This window comes from Cinclus cinclus, chromosome Z (assembly GCF_963662255.1).
Source record: "Cinclus cinclus chromosome Z, bCinCin1.1, whole genome shotgun sequence".
In the NCBI taxonomy this organism is placed as follows: domain Eukaryota; kingdom Metazoa; phylum Chordata; class Aves; order Passeriformes; family Cinclidae; genus Cinclus; species Cinclus cinclus.
In genome coordinates, this window is record NC_085084.1 from 35,003,464 (window position 1) to 35,021,097 (window position 17,634).

The following is a 17,634-nucleotide window of genomic DNA, read 5'->3' on the forward strand; positions in this document are numbered from 1 at the left end:
GGCTCTGATTATATAACAGAGGTGAGCACTATGCCTGTTGTCCTTATGCTCTGGATCACGTTCCTTTGTGCTCATTGAGAATGGGAAGAGAAAGCTTTCAAACATCTTTTGAAAACCAGTACAGAACTGAGTGCAGAAGTCCTGGCATTCCCTATTGGTACAACAAACTGCTGTCTTAGAGATAAGAACATCACCAAAATGCCTATTCTGCTCTACAATAAAACTGATACTACAACATACTGGTATACAGACAGGGAATATTGTCTGTCGTCCCAAGAAGTAAGACATTCCAGAGGATGCTATGAAAAAGTGCTATCCTTTTAGGTGTACAAAGATCAGGAATAACGTGCTATTAAAAATGCTTGAAAATACTGCATCCTTTTCTAATCTAGCTGAAAGAAATATATTTAAAAGAAAATGGCAAATGTAAGGAAATAAAGTCCTGAAGAAAGGTATTCAGTGCTACGCAAAACGTTCCTAACCTCTCACCTATGGGATTAAAGCTTTTTAAAATTCATAACTGAGTACATCAGAGGCATAGCAAGTCCCACCAGTCTCAGCTTGAAATGACTAAATCCTTAACAGAAATGAAGGAACTGAATAATATGTGACTTTCATCAGGGACAACAGCATCCAAGCATAACTTAACAAGAAGGAAGCAAAGTTTCTTCTTTAATTCAAAGCATAAAAGATAATGATGCTTTTAGATACAGAGAAGGAGTTATATGAAAAAAAATCAGCAACAATTAAAGTCCAAAAATTGTGCATGAATTTTATTATGTTGTTTCCTGAGCTAGATTTACAACACAACATGCAGATGCATTTAACTATGTACTTCACTATACATTCTGCATTTGTGACAGCTGTGCAACAAAAGTAGCAATTGAATTTCCAGTTTTCAGTAACTTCAAAAAGTAACAGAATCTTCAGTAAACAAAAGACCGTTAGTAGCGTCAGTGTTGAGTTTCCAATGCTTATCAAGCTGAAAGGATTATTTTCACCAGATTTAAAGCTCTTATATTTTGACACAACCTCTACATTAGAAGTTTTGGCAGTGTTTATTACATTTCTTTCACTATTCAGACATGAGAGTAACAACTTAAGCACATTCATGCTCTAACATCTTGATTGAAAATGCAGAAGGGAACAGTAGTGGTAGAATGACAAACAGAATCGCAGCACAAGTAACTTATGTAACTCTGACAAGTTCCTTTGGTGAATCATCAAGCTTACTGCTAGAGTTCTATATGCATGTACAGCAGAAAGATGGCTGCACAGAATGTCAGTTCTTTTGCAACCAGGTAACACTGATGATGCAAACTCACAAAAAAGATGTGCAGGTGGGGCTCAATTTCACATCTTTTAGAGCCTCAAAACATTTGACTGAGAATCTTTGTCTTTCAGGAAATGTAAGGGAATTTTGGGCATCTAAACAAAGGACACTATTTATTTTAAAATCTGAGTATTAGACATTTCAGGAAAAGTTGTGAATCTAACTTCTAACTTTTCTGACACACTGCATGAAAATAATACTAAAAAGCTATCTTGAAAACAGAAACCTATTTCCAAAGGAGAGTTATAAACAAGGTAAGCAAAAAAGCACCCATGGCTTCTCCAATCACTGCAGCTCTTTCATTTTTCCAAAGCATATTGAGTTATGACTTTATGCTGAAACATGACACAAATAAATTCATATACTTGTCCAGAAAGAGTAGAGATGGACCCATGATTTCTGGGTAAAAAAAAAAAAGTCTGGATTAACAACATGCAGTATAGATGGACCTCTGATTTCTGGGTAAAAAAAAAAGTCTGGATTAACCTGACACCATACTGCTCAAGATGCTACTGAAAAAGATAGGCTGAGACATACCAATAGAAAATGTGTTTTGATTTTCAAGCTATTGGAGATACACTAAGCTGAACTAAGAAGATAGGTAAGATTAATGACTGGAGTTAACTTACTAAAATGCTAATCACATTAGTTCATAGCCATGCACATCTTTAAATTAAGGATTGCTAAATATATTAATGATGATGTAAATGAAAAAAAAAATACCGTTTTATCTTTTAGCTTGGCTATCACCTTGATGTTCTTTGGAAGGGTCTAATATTTTAATCTGAATATTTTGTCAAGCATTGGAACAATGTGCCCAGGTAGTGGAATCACTGCCCCTAGAAGAATTAAAATGTGTAGATGTGGCTCTCAGGAAAAAGATTTATTGGTGGACCTCGCAGTTCTGGATAAATGGTTGGACTCAATGATCTTAAAGATCTTTTCCATTCTAAATGATTCTATGAGCCTCATTGAAATTGACAGTGCAAATACCAGTGGTAGTTTACACACAGAAAGACAGGCCAGAAATATATCATAAGGGTATCCTGCTTAGCACTTACATGTACAAAGCCGCTTGAGTAATGACCTAATTCCCACGTGCAATGTACTGCTATTTAAGCTGCAAATATTAATTGTCTGCACCCAAAATAGCACTTTGTAATATATTAAAAATTCCAAATATGTTTAAATGCTCTAAAGGAAGGAGAAAGTAGTGTTAAAAGAAGCAGATAAGTAAAAGTCATATTTAAGATTTGCACCACATACATAAGAACAAATAAGAACATACATAAGTTCTAAAAACTCTGAAACCCTTGGAAGGTGGCTCTTCTGCAACCCCCATGGTTAGAGAGGAGATAAGTACTATTTTCTATGGAAACACAGAAAATACTGACACAACAGAACAGGGAAAATCTGACACACACCTGAAAGAAGTATCTGGGCAATAAAAATTAAAATGTTTCCTTTTATCATACACCAAAACATATTCACCTTTATCCACTAAGCCAATATGGCCAAGAACCCTCTGGGAACATTTACAATTAAAAAAACACACAGAAGAGAGCAATTAATTAAAATCATGCTTATCTAGCTAAGCTGAAATTCCCTCTAACAAGGCCCCTACTGCTTGAGACACACCTCAGTGTTACTGTGCTCCTAATGCCTCATCTTCAGTCCTCAATGCTTGTCACCAGTGTGGGGGTCACACTGACAGATTTTATGCTCTGCAGGACTGCAATATCAGATGCAGGGAAGACTTTAAAATGTCATGAGCATGTCACGTTCTTGTACACTAGTGTAGAATGGCCTCCCAAAGATAAAGGAGTGTAGACCTGGTTTAATCTTCTCCGCCAAAGCCATTATTATGTTAAGATCACCCTCTGCTGTCAAGTCAAGATCAATCTTTAAGCTACGAAGAGACTTAAAAGGTTTTTTGCCTTTTTGCCTGCAAGGAAATAAAAACATGTGTTTAAAAAAAGAACAAAAGCAGTTTCTCTAAATCTGCTTTCCATTATCTGTTCACTTACGTGTCATCCTCTATGTACTTTATTAAAGTTAACGCTTTCCTATGAAGGACAAGCAGAAATTGTGCAAGGAAAGTACTTCTTAGAGACAAGCCAGGCTTCAGGTGAAAGATCTGTTAAAAATTAAGAATATTAAGTAGACATGGAAATTCAAGAATCATTTCAGGGATCTGGAAAAGAAAGAAACATTGCATACACACATGACATACCCTTAATTATTGCAAAGCAGGCAAATAACAGCAGATTTGTACATAGTCAGCATGCTTTCTATGTTTTCTAGCTGCTCACATGCAATAAATGAAGCTGCATTACAATTCTGTTTGGATCATTATCTGAAATTATTCCCAGTCAGGCAGTTTTCTTCAATACTGTAATTGTAGACTCTGTTGCACAGCAATAGAAAACGTGCCTTGTTCTTCACACTTAAGCACAAGTTTCAGTTTTATATCAATATTTTTCTTTCTATTTATGTAGAGAAGAATCATAGCAGTAGCATGAAGAAAAGCTACCAAATCATTAAATTATGTATTCGTATTAAATTATCTGCAACTAGAGGTCAAAGTACTGGACTGTGTTTCTTTTTTTTTTCTGAAAAAAACAAAAATTACCTGATCCAGGAAGGCTTTTACTAATGTATCTCTATGCACAATATCTTGAAAGACATTTCTACAGAAAAGAAAATAAACATGAGTTAATGCCAGTAAGGGAAATTAACCCAGGAGTTAAGCACAGCAGTAGCATTACTGTTGATAGTCTGGTTGAAATTAAAAGTGAATTTAAAATTGTAGTGAATTATAATTCTTGTATTTTTAAAGATAACACAGAATTTTAAAGCACTCAGATGAAATTAACTAAATCTAGGAAAGCCACTGGGCTCTGTCAAATACACTTAGCTCTATTATACCCCTAATTAAAACAGGCAATAAAATTAACATGACGTGGTCAGAATTATTGCTGAAAATTAATTTCAATAATACTAGATATAACCAAACTATTGAACGACCATGCAAATTCTGCCAAAACAAGTGTAAGCTCCAGAACGGAAGCATTTTTTTTTTGTTTGTTTTCAAGAAGCTCCATGTATTTTATTCACAAGTAGACTCTATACTTTACACTCTTATCCCAAATCAAGTAACTTTGTGAGATGTGAGAAGAATACATACAAATCAGGTGTGAAACTTTCATCTGTGTGGATAATATGATCTTGAGACATTTCTTCATCTGAATTAGCTCTCCAAAATGCTGTCAGCTCAGATCTCATGTATCGTCGTTGGTTATAGATGTGCTCATGACAAGGGGGCATCTGCTTCACCGTATTGACATCCACATCTATATGTGTAGTAGGGTACGGGGCATACATTACTTGACGGAAGGGCAACACAAAGCTTCCTGTTGCATCCTGTTTTAGTGGGAAAAAAACCCCTATTTTAGTTAAAAGCACAAAGCTGTAATGGGACAAAACATTAAAACATCCTGCCTACATTTTACAACCCATTTGTTTATATGTATTTTGTTTGGGACAACTACTGGTTGTATTGCAGTAGTAAGTCCTCAATACTGGATGATTTCCTTAACAAAAAGGTGAAAACAGTTACTCATGTGATGTGTGTATTAGAGTATTGCATCACCCAGTTTGTGAACCCCTTAGCATTACAGTATTACAGCTATCTGGTAAGTTCATGAAGCATTATTTTTCTATTCATCTTCACATTGCAACAGACTGTTTAAAATACTTGGAAAATCCAGGCAGGATGTGACTTTCTTGGTTTTGTTAAAACACAAAACTTTAATGCCTTTTGTAATTCTAGCCCCAAGCAGATAAAAGCGTATTATTATTGTACCTCAAAGTACAGGAACAATCCTGAACAATCCTCAAGAAAAAGATGTGTAACAGAAAAGACTGGCTTGGAATTTTAACATAAGGGTAATTACAAGGAAAGTTACAGTGCCAGAAAATATGACATTGAGGTAAGATGACATTTTTTTGAATGTGAATGTGTGTGTATGTCTGTGCATATTATATGCAAAAACATACACTGAAGAATGTTCTTAAACTACAGAAGAACAGAACTTTCCTAAACATACTTACTTTGAGTAAGCCTTGAACAAAAAGTCCTGACTCATATTTGAAAGAGGATTCACTTCTACAGAGTCTGGAACACTTTCGCTCAGATGGTGTGAGAAACAGGCACAATGTCCTCACAATCTGCATTAAAAAGAACAGTTTTAAAAACCTGAAAATGTAAGGAAGTCCGACTAAACTGTATTAGGGATTTCACATTATGAACAAGAGCTCACCACCCTTATTAGAAAAGCCAAAACTTTATAAAATGCCACACAACAGTGACATGCTTACTTTTACTTATTTTGGTTTTGATTACTGACACTGTAAGCCACACAAATTACTTTTGCCTTTCACATCTTTCTTTCAATAAACATTAATTATTGTGATTACTTCCCCAGCCTTTTAGGCCTCATTTTATTCATTCCATATTGAAATAGTAGTTATTGTCTCAAATCAGCCACGGTCAATTTTGTATATAAGCATCCATGCTTATTTCCTCAGTCATTTCTTTAAACTCTCTACATTTCTTTAAACTCTCTACTACAATGAACACAGGTACTTCATCACCCATCTTCAAACTTCTGGGCTGAAATAGCTACAACATATATTCCATTCTGCTCATCTTTCAGTCTTAACCTCTGGTGTCCTATCTGTGTCCGTAAGATATTTGAAAAGGCTCTGTCCTTGCACAACATGTTTCTGCAGTACCTAAAACGATGACAACATAATTTCTGACTGATGCTTTTTGTCACAATATGCCACAGTGTTTTTTAACTTTGAGGCAAGCTGAAGTGCTATTAAGAAAGCAGTTACTTCAGAAGAGCTGTACTGTGCGTGTCACAAGGAACATGCTGCTGATAAGAACATGTGCAGAATTAATTTATGAAATTTACCCTAGATGGATCTTGAGGCCTACATTCTTTTACACTGTCTTCTCCTACACTGTCTAGCTTATCAATATATTATTTTACATATTCATAACCATTTAAATGCTGTCTGTTTAAATCCTTTTTATTAACTATTTAATGACCTGTAAGTTTTTTGTAATTATTTAAGCTTCCAACATTTCCTCTTGTATTACATATAGCATATGTGGGTACTTATATAACACCTCTCTTAAACATACAATATGTCCAATAACTTAATTGTGTGTAAATATTATATCTCTGAAACAAACATATTAACTATGTTTAGCAGCAATTTCAGCTAAGATTTGAGAATTTTCTTTTCTCTGGTTTGCCTGCTGCTTGTGGGAATCCACATTTACTGTAGATTTGATCAGAGGTCCTGTATAACTCTTATAACTGCAGGTAATACGCGTGAAACAATGCACTCCATCTGCCCCTATTTTTATAAAGCATAACAAACTGTTTACATCAAAACACAGGTTTACTAAAGGTACCTTTAGTACCTTTTTTTTAGTACCTTTTTTTTAAAAAAAGCCTTTATATTTCATTAAGGCAAGAAGTTGTCTATGCTATATAGAGCATATTATGTATAGTCTACAAGTAATATAAAATACGTTCAGCAGGCCCACTGTTCATAATATTTTAATTTCACATAGAAGAAATAGATACAGGTTACACAAAACACAAGCAGCTCATAACACAGAAGTATGTTACTGCCCAGTGCAGGAGAAATTATGGAGACACTGTTTAAGAGCATACAGACAATACTCAATGACATGGGTACTGTCTATACACTCAACACTACCAGTGTTGCCCAGGTCTCAGCTCTGGGCTTAGTCCTGTTCAACATCTTTACTGATGATCTGGATGTGGGGATTGAGTGCACCCTCAGTCAGTTTGCAGATGACACCAAGCTGGCCATGAGTGCTGATCTGCTCAAAGGTAGGAAGGCTCTGCAGAGAGACCTGGTCAGACTTGATCAATGGGCCAAGGACAAACTGCATGAGGTGCAAAAAGGCCAAGTTCTGGGTTCTGCCCTTGGGTTACGAGAACCCCATGTCGCACTACAGGCTGGGGGCAGAGTGGCTTGAGAGCTGTTCAGAAGAAAGGAACCTGGGAGTGCTGGTTGACAGCCAGCTTTAAATGAGCCAGCAGTGTGCCCAGGTAGCCAAGAAGGCCGATTTTGGCAATACTGTGCTCAGCAGGACCAGGGCAGCAAACATCCCCCTGTGCTTGGTTCTCGTGAGGCTACAGCTCAAATCTTATCTTTACTTCTGGGCCTCTCACTTCAAAAAGCCACACTGAAGTGCTGGAGTGTGTCCAGAGAAAGGCAACAAGGGTCATGAAAGGACTAGAAAACATGTCTTAAGAGGAATGGCCATTTAGTTTTGAGAAGAAGCAGCTCAGGTGACCTCATCACTCTCTACAACTCCCTGAAAGGAGCGCGAAGTGAGGTGAGAACCAATCTCTCCTGCCATGCTTGCAGTGAGAGGACAAGAGGAAATGGTCTCAAAATGAGACAGGGGAGATTCATATTAATTATGATAAAAAAAATTCACTGTCAGCTATCGGGCATCGAAAAAGGTTGCCCAGGGAGGTGGTAGAGTCCCCATACCTAGAGGTATTTAAGAGGCATCTGGATCTTGTGCTGTGTGATGTGGTTGAGTGGTTTAGGAGTTACAGTGGCAGTGCCAAGGTGGATGGTTGGACTGGATGACCTTAAAGGTCTCTTCCAACTTTGATTATTCTGTGATTCTATAACACAGCCAAAGCTAGTCAGATCAAGCCAGTCAGGTCTCTTCAATCTGTGTATTTTAGCTAAAAAACTTAATTTTAAAAGCTCAGACTCATTTACTACTTGTTTATGTACTGTATCAGTTAAATACACTGGTTTTCTTATAGTTGTCAGAATACAACTGAAAGACAATTTTCTGGCAAAATTATCTTCTGCTATACCAGTCAGCTGAAGACACCCAGACAACAGTACTCCTCCCTTCTTCAGCCTCAAGTATGTTTGTAGATTAACTTTGTTCCAAGTAACACACCTAATAGTCAGCATTTAAGTTCAGTTTATTAGAAAGCATGTTACCTTATTAACTTTTTCTGCACTGCTTCCTACGACTACTGAACAACCACAGGTCTGCAGGTGTGAACTAATTGCACTGCAAGTACAAGCAGACACAGGTTAACACATTTAACCAGATTTTTCAAATGAAAAAATTATCACCTTCACAAGAAAAATGAAGTGCTTCAAGTATAAATATAGCCTACACATCCATAACCATATGACTTTAAACAGCAGTGTAGCTTACTGCTGAAATCCAAAAGTTCAACAGATTCTTCAGTACTGGAAGCACAAGTGATGGTGTATAAATAGACGTTACCAAGCACTACATATATGAATGCAGTTATGCCAGGAGATAGATACAATGAAAAGTAACAGAACATCAGTTAAAACCTATGAAATACATTATCCCACAGGAACAGACCAAGTTGCTCTCAAGTTCAACTACTTCCAATTCAAAATTAAAAACAGGGGAAAAAGAGAAATACACAACAATAAGCATGCTACATGCCATACCACTAATGACTCTTACTTAAGAGTTTATGCACAACCCAGTTTTTTTGCTATTTCAAAAAATGCAAGACTTTGACTTAGAATCTTATAAAATTAAATGTAGGTATCAAAGAAACACGTGTATTTGACAGGAATTCTATTATCAAACAAAGGATCCTGTGACAACAGAGTCTACAGAGACGCAGCTATTAGCCCAGAATCATTCTTCCAAAATGACAGAAACTTTTGTAACATTTCATTGACAAAAAACTCAAAAAGCCAAATACTCGTCATTGTTCCCCCTCCTATAAAGAAATCTATTCCAATCCACGTTCACATGCACATGCAGGTAAGTACATTTAGATGTATACACAAATTTAAATCATTTTACTACAGTGTAAATCAAAATTTAATTTCATACTTGAGGAGAAAGCCTTCATGGCAACTATCCCCAATGTCATCATCATTTAGCACTGTGTCAGTTATCTGAAATGCAAGTAAATATAAACAAAAGTTAGACAAGAATCTGATCATCTTCCAATTAATTGATTTTTGCATTGATACATGGGAACTGTTTGGAAACTATGTTAAGTTGTAAGGCTTCCCCAAAAAGCATAACCTTAAAAAGACCTGACTTCAGACAAAATATTTTGAAAATGAGGAAGTCAGTTTATTTTTAAGTCTTCACCAGTCACAAGTCCGTTCCTCCTAGTGATTTTTTTTCCTGTAAAAAATGTCCAGAATACTTTAAATTAGTGCATTTCATATTACTTCTAATTCTTCCATGAGAACACTGTAACACACTGAAACAGGTAACAACATCAAATCCATTAACCTGACTATTCATTTTGGTTCACATCAAACTGCCTTTCCACTCATAGAATGACATCACCCTATGCAGCCAATTTTGCTAAGTGATGACTGTAAAAAAATACTGCCATTCCTTTCACCACTTAGGAGAGCTTGATGTGAAGCAACAGAAGTATACAAGAATTTAGGAAAATGGGCATTTTCTCTGGCAAAGTAAGTACGAAAGTAAAGGCCCAAAGCTATGTTTTACCCAGAGGAAGAAAGTTACTTTTAAAAAATTCAGAACACAAATAAAAAAAGAACTTACATCTATTTCTTCTGGAACACTGTGGGATTTCATAGATGAAAGGAGTTCCATTACAGGAATGACTTCTCCTGTCAGCATTGGAATGATGCTCTGACCCTGCACAATAAATAAAATACTTGAAATAAAAGCACATTGGGCAATATTAGAAATTACTACTAACATGAAGTTGCAGTATTATATGCAAAACATCCTAACTTTCTCTTGCTTGGAAGGGTAAAATTAGCAGAAATCAATGCATAGACTTCTTTGGTTTTGCTCATCAATAATTATGACCTGGGAACATATATTTAGCTTCTCAACATAATGCCCAAAATGTATTTCTGGGTGTTATGTTAATTTTCAGCATCAATTTTGATTGGCCTAGACAACAAGTATTCAATGTGAGATTATTTGATCATACTATGTAATGTGCAATCACTGGTAAGCATTTTACATTCAAGACTTATGTTTTAACAATTACTAGAAACCAAAACCAGGCATATTACTTATTAACATACAAAAATACTTTTCTGACTTATCTATCACAAGAAAATGAAGCCACCATCTTACATTTAGAGTCTCAAAAATCAAATTATTTTCACAGACTCATCCATTTAAGTCTCCTAGCCCATTTCAACATGACAAGACTCTGTATATCTCTGTAATTCCAAAAGGTGACCTAACCTAATGGAAAAACAACCTTGACAGGAGGCTGGCATGACTCTGTGGAAGCTGCTACCCTTACAAAACTTCAAGTTAATGAGTTTCCTTTTCTGAAAGGTAATATTCTTCACAGATTTCAACTTTATCCTTAAGGTGATGAAATACATTTTTCTTCAATTTAACCACAGCTTCCATCATGCTATCTTCAGAAACTTTGCCTACTGTGCACATCACATTATTAGCCACTCCAGTGCATCCTCCTGGATCCGAAAAATAAGAAGCAACACCAACTTATACAGTGATCTGATGCAGTCAAATGGTTTTGCAATGGTGTACTGTATGTCACCAGATGGCCCTTACCTGATCCTCCATTCTCTCTGTGCCTTCCAAGACAATCTTCTGGAAATGTTCTTGCCTCTCCTGAGCAAGAGAAGCAGTTAAATATAAACAGTCTGGTATTTGTTCATGTATGTATGCATACAACAGGCACTCAGTACAGTTTCTTCCCTGCAGAGCCACACTTCTTAGATTCAAATTTTGATGTTCAAGTATTTCTTTTTTACAGAGTTGACATTAGGAAGAAGTGATGTCATGCAACACAGATACACACTCCCTGCTCTGCCTTCCACTGCACATCTCCCACATGTGGGCAGGAAAGGAAGAGTTTGATGACAATATCAAAACACTTTCTTCATTACAGATCAAGAAAATGCCACATGATCAGATTATGGTGAAGAATTTCACTTTAAGCATGGATTTTTATTTTCAAAAGGATACAGTATATACTGAGGATTCCTGATGCAACAAGAGAAAAATAAGATATCAGAGTGAGAAAAATTATTTGACTGGGGAGGGTGAGAAACAAAAGTCTTTTTTTTCCCCACCTCCAAGTACACAAAACGCAATGTTCAAGAGGCTGGACAAAACTCTGAAAACAGACTCATCAGCAGCTGAATAGCAAACTGTGTTTAAAATGAACTTACAATGGAATAAAGTTATTCACAAAAGGAATTTGATGTTAATCACTGGAGCATCAATACAAGTCACAAAAATTAGCAGATGCTGGGAGAACTAATGGTGTCTTTTGCTAGATGCTGACAGGTTATCGAATTTTTACTGGTTACTCATTAGTTTCCTGTGACTAACCTACTCAGGGTTAATCAACTTCAAGTGTGAAAATAGTTTGCAAGAGGGTTTTTTTTTGAAGAGATGAATAGGGAATAAGGTAGAGTAGTTTGCCCTTAAACAGCAAAACCTTTCTAACTATCTAAAAGAAGCATCAATGAAAAACAATACTAGAACAAGGCAGATTCCTTCAGGGCATCTTCACCCTTCCCGTCAGAGAGGGAAGGCATCCTTGACAATCATTTAAAAAAACCTCTGTCTTCTTGAAGATAAGGCTGAAGAAATGGTGTAAGCCACTTCTTTTCAGAAATATAACTATTCAAAATCATTAGACAAATATACAGAGCATAAAGTGGAGAAGGTGAAAGGTCTTTATAATCCATATTGATGACTTGCTCAGAGTTGCTTGTCTTTCTTTGCCAGTTGGAACACTGCTCCATGCTTCTCCTGATTCTGAATTCCAGAAGGCTTCTTCTCATCTCAAGTCTAGCTGGAAATGTTGTCTGGCTCTACACAGAATTAATGACAGCTAATATTCACAACTATTAGAATGCCCAGAACAGATACACAACACCTTTCAGATAGGAGTTGATAATTTTTTTGATTTGCTGTATTTAACCATAGCTGCTAAACTACCTCAAAATGCAAACTACAGAATGAAGCAGTTTTAATTCATTATCAGTGTTATGATTATTCTACAACTCATGCCCAACTTTTAATCTACGCTTTCCAAGCAGTTTTCTCTTTTCTAAATAAAAGACTGAAGAACTGTAACTATATGCAGGGATCTGCACTCTCCCTCAAAAAAAAGAAAGAAAAAAGATAATAAATGTCTGTTTTGGAATTCAGAATGTATCACTGTCCCAGCTAATTCAACTGACCTACCTGCTTAAAGAAATTTTTTTTTTGCCATTCTCAATGCTGCTTGAAGGTTACTTCTACTGTGAAAACATACTGGTATGAAGCAATATCTAAAAACTGAGAAAATGTATTGTAAAAATGGATAAGTCTTCTCCAACCACTCACATTAAGTCAGTAGAGAGGACACTAAATGAAAAAAGCAATGTAATCAGGAACATGAGCCATCACTCACATCAAAACCACTAGCATCCAGCAGGGTTTTAAAAGACTAGATATGGAATTAAATATCTGTGTTTCCACTATATTGAGAAAGAGCTTTATATACTATCATTCCTCTGAAAAGTAAACCCCAGAAAGTAAGAAAAGCTTGTGTTCCAGAAAGCACTACCAGCCATCATCAGGCAATACAGCAAAAAGGAAATATCACCACAAAAATAGTATCAGCTTGTTATTTCTGTATTAATTAATTAATTTCTGCACTGTAAGTACTGTGCAGGTAAGAGCCCTCAAAGATAAGTTTAAAGCATGTTGACTACAGGTCTCAGAACTGAACACACCAGACAAATGTGCATCACCATATACACTACAGCTGATGTGCACTCTACTGCTCTAAACCAGCTTGGACCCCATGAAGACAAAAAAGAATAATCTTTACCATTGAACTGTTACTTTGTTTCAAGAAAAATATATAAAAGACCTGACTTAATATGGAAATATCCATTATTTACCCAAAGGTCACAGTTCCAATGCTTAAGAAAAATTTAGCGTGTTTTAATTTTTGAGTTTCAGGAGTAGAAACATTTGGACTAAAGCAGATCTCCCTTGGACTTTTGTAGCTCTCCCTTTATTACTACACATTTTAAGTCCTGGCAAACCATTTGTTAATGATCTCTTTTTTAAAAATAAACTTATTACAGCAATGAAAAGATTAATTGAATCAGTTCCCTTTTCTGGACCTCAACAAGGAAAACAATGATTTGAAACACAGTAAATATACAACTATACCTAATTTAAATACACAAATTAACACAATTAAAAGCAACAATTTATATGAAATTCAGAGAGACTAAAAACTGTATAGGAAATCTCTTTCAACTACACAGTCTAGTAGAGACTATATAATAACACCAGGATAATCCCATGGCTAAAAATCCCAGCTTTGAATTTGCTCACATAATAATCTGATACTCTTTAACCTTCAATACTCTACATATAGAGACCAGCCTTCTCTGAGTTTCTGTCTCTGTACTCCACATAACAGATGTCGCAGCGTCACAATTTTTGCTTCTGCACAAGACATTCTAACAATTATTTTAAGTAATGAACAATAAACTTACCTTATGCATCCATATCCTTCCTTTCCTTATAATATGTGTTAACCTATCCACGCATACTCTGTGAAGTGGCAAGTAGAAACCAAGCTCACTTTGTGGAAGTATAATTGATAGTCCATATGTGCTTCTGTCTCCGTTCCAGTTTCCATCGAAGATTAATGACACAATGATTACCCTTTTCTCGGCCAAAACAAAGAACTTCACGTCTATTGCGCCACTTTCTGCATTCCGAAGTATTTCTCCATTCAGGGTGTGGTTAGCGAGAAAAGTTATTTCGCCATCACTGAGAAGTACCTGTTCTGTCTTTGGAGCCCAGATATGCCGCACTCGGGGGCCAAGAATGTTGTCCCAGTAAGCAAAAGTGGCAGCTAATAATGGTGACTCGCCATTCAAAGAGATCTCTGTCTTAGCAACTGCAGGAGATGGTGGTGGACAAAGAGCTGACATGCCTGGTTCCTCTCTCTTGTCTAACTGAAATGCCTACATTACCTAGAAAAAAAAAAAAGTTTTGTAGGGAAAAAAAGTTAAAAGCAGCCATCATAACTATTTCATCTTCTTATAAATGGGCAGGAAGTGATAGGACTTGTTTTAAACCAAGACAGGAAGTATTTAGATTAGATGTTAGTAAGAAATTCTTTACTCTGACAGTGATAATGCACTGTAACAAGCTGCCAGAGAAGTGGATGCCTAGTCCCTGGAAATGCTCAAGGCCAGGCCGGATGGAGTACTGAGCAACTTGATTTAGTGGGATGGCACGCCTGCCCAGAGCAGGGGGCATTGGAACTACATCAACTTTAAGGTCCCTTCCAACCAAAGCCTTTCCACAATTGTCTTCTTTCCATATGATACTCCCAAGAGACAACTTGACTTCTTCACCCAGGATTTCATCATACACTTCATTCAGGAAAGAAGTTTGTATATATACATATGTATGTTTCACATAACCAAGTGGTATGCTTTACAATCATTAGTCAGACCTCAAATGTCCATTACTCACTAGAGAAGTATGCTGGACCTGTACAACATACAGCTTGTGTATGAAAACTGACATGACAAATATATCCTTTACATCACACGTAGGGTGTTATGATACAAGAGCTCAGCACTGTATAGAATGTAGCGACGAATAACTCCTTATCTTGTGTGGACACAATTCCTGAACATTTTCCCTAACAGTTTCCACCAACTCTACAGCTTCCCCATTCTGACAACGCTGCAGAAGATAACAGGAAGTTCCATCTTCCCTAAAAGTTATGCTAGAGCCACAGGAAGACATGAAATAAAAAAGGTTTGCAAACAAATTCAGCAAAGGACAGAAAACTGTACCAGCTAGAATACACTAATATTGAGGAAAACCTCTTATGAGCAGCTGGCAACTTTCCTTTCTGCCTTCAGCACTCCACATGACAGCAGCAGGGAATCCCACAGGGGAACCAACGGAGCAGGAACACACACCTAACTACCGCAGCCTTAACTCGCCAGAGCTCTGTACCTGAACTTTTTCCTTTTTAATTTACTACATTACAGTAGAAGCGTAAAACCTCCTTCACTCCGGCTCCTTCTCAGGAGGCAGCCGGTGCCCCGCCCAAGCGCCAGCCGGGAAGCCGAGGCCACCTGACTTGGCCATCTGACACCGTGACTTTACGATTTTCAGGAAAGACACGGGGCCAGCCACTCTCACTGACTATCTCACTGACTACCCACGGGCTGACCAGAGGCTCTCTTTCACCACTACCTCTCCAAACGCGCGGCTGCTGCCACGGATCAGGTCCGTGTCGCAGCGTCCAGGTCTGCTCTGAACCTGTCGGGGAGGCGGCGGAGAGGCAGCTGCGGGAAGAACCCGCTCCTTCCCCCGCAAAGCGGAGGGCCCGCTAACACCGCCCCCGGCACTAACACAACCCCGGCGCTCCGGCCCCACGCCCGCCTCACCTCGGCTCCGGCCGCTGCACCGCGCCTGCGCCGGCCCGCCCCTGCCGCACGGCGCGAGCTCCGCTGGTGCGGCACCGCCCCGAGCCGAGCCGAGCCGAGCCGAGCCGAGCCGAGCCGAGCCGAGCCGAGCCGAGCCGAGCCGAGCCGAGCCGAGCCGAGCCGAGCCGAGCCGAGCCGAGCGACCGTGCCGGTGTATCCCTGGTGGGGCGTGTGGGTCGGATATGGCGGGTCACAGTGGAGAGAAACAGGGCTAACCCAGTGTAGTTTGCGGAGGAAGTCAAAAGATGAAACTATTGTGCCGGGAGCATCCGGCAGAATTTATGGAGGGGCTTTTAGGTCTAAAAGAGGAAGTTGGTAATGACGGAATTGGGTTGGTTGGTGGACACATCGGAGAAGTGGCGGGCTGCAGTGCGAGCGGTTGTTCTTCCCCTGACAGAGAATACATCTAGCTATGAAACCTAATGCTTCACATCTGCACAGAAATTGGAGGGTATGCAACACAGAGAAGGTGGAAACGAGCTCAAGTGACAGCACATCACAATTTTATTTGTGTTTTTGGTATGGCAACCTGAATCATCATCATGACTTCATGCTTTAGAAAAGGGAGGATAAGGGAGTACATAGGCAAAAAAGGGAAAGAAATAAAATACAGTGGAATTAAGTTGCTCAGCTTGGTGGAGTAAGGACCGGAATACATGGTATTACCTAGCTGCTCTGCTTCAGTGAAACCATGCTTGCACTCAATGCAGGCTTGCATCGCTTCACCAAACTGATGTTGAAGAAAATTACTGCTGCTGTAACGAAATTCTTTTTCAGCCAGAGCAAATTGCCACAAAATTAATGTCCCAGGTTAAAGAGACCTGATGGGAAGTGTTGGTTGAGGTTTCAAGAAACAATAGCACTCAGTCATAGTACAGGTATCAGTGCTGAGGTTACACTTTATGCACACATACGCAACATGAAGGCAGATTTTGAGAAAATAAAGCTTGTGCTTCCCTGTCCCCAGCTATTCATTCTTACAAGAGGTGAGTGATGGGCTTTTCCTCAGTATTTCTGGTTTGTGGTTTAAGGCTGTTTTACACCCACACTAGAAGCAGCAAAGGGGGCTTGTGCTGTCACTGCATGTTCATTCAGTCTCTTCTTAATAATTTTTACTTGTTCTTAGAAACAGTGGCTTTAGTAAGTACTAGGGCCAATGCGAGTTTGAGCTTGACCTGTGAATATAAAGTGATTACACAAAAGTTCTGGTATTGATTCCAGCTGCCCCTCACCAGTTTTTTGTATCTGAGTGGTGCTATCCCAAACTGCTGTCATTATGTTAGTACTTTGCTTATCTCAGAATGGGTCAGATTGGAAGGGACCACAGTAGGTCATCTGGTTCAACCTTCCTGCTCAAGTAGGGTTGCCCCAAAGCATATGGCACAGGAAGGATTGTGTCCAGATGGTTCCTGAATATCTCTAGTGGGGCAGAATCCACAAACTCTGGGCAACCTGTTCAGTGTGATCACTAAATGAACAGGCATGACAGTGCAGGGTCCCGTTAGTTACAGGAAGCAGATTGAAATTCTAGAGACACTCTGTTGAAGTTAATAATTTTCAAATAGAGTTAAGGGATACAGAATTTTGCAGTGCTGAGGCATTTCATTTTAGAGGCATGTCCCTCACTGCTGCCAGAGATGTTACTGCACCATGCTACATGCGAGGAATACTTCTTGTTTCTGGAGTAAGTATGCAATGTA

At 38.3% G+C, this 17,634-nt stretch overlaps 1 protein-coding gene across 1 annotated transcript; it reads right to left on the bottom strand.

Annotated features, from left to right (window-relative positions):
- Positions 1-768: 768 nt before the first annotated feature.
- C9orf72 (C9orf72-SMCR8 complex subunit) lies at positions 769-15,726 on the bottom strand. The gene is made up of 11 exons (XM_062513360.1): positions 15,702-15,726; positions 13,970-14,455; positions 11,007-11,066; positions 10,005-10,100; positions 9,309-9,373; positions 8,420-8,492; positions 5,447-5,563; positions 4,521-4,756; positions 3,966-4,023; positions 3,361-3,470; positions 769-3,278 (listed from the first exon to the last, which is right to left on the bottom strand). The coding sequence occupies exons 2-11, from the start codon at positions 14,411-14,413 to the stop codon at positions 3,092-3,094; spliced, it is 1,446 nt and encodes a 481-aa protein (XP_062369344.1). The 5' UTR covers positions 14,414-14,455; positions 15,702-15,726; the 3' UTR covers positions 769-3,091.
- Between the last annotated feature and the right edge of the window lie 1,908 nt (positions 15,727-17,634).

Excerpts from the sequence above, each read along its gene's own strand:
- C9orf72 (XM_062513360.1), bottom strand. The coding sequence starts at position 14,413 with ATGTCAGCTCTTTGTCCACCACCATCTCCTGCAGTTGCTAAGACAGAG. Across the intron at positions 9,374-10,004 it reads GTGTTCCAGAAGAAATAGAT|ATAACTGACACAGTGCTAAA; the intron begins GTAAGTTCTTTT and ends CTTGCATTTCAG. Across the intron at positions 3,471-3,965 it reads TAAAAGCCTTCCTGGATCAG|ATCTTTCACCTGAAGCCTGG; the intron begins GTAATTTTTGTT and ends AATTTTTAACAG.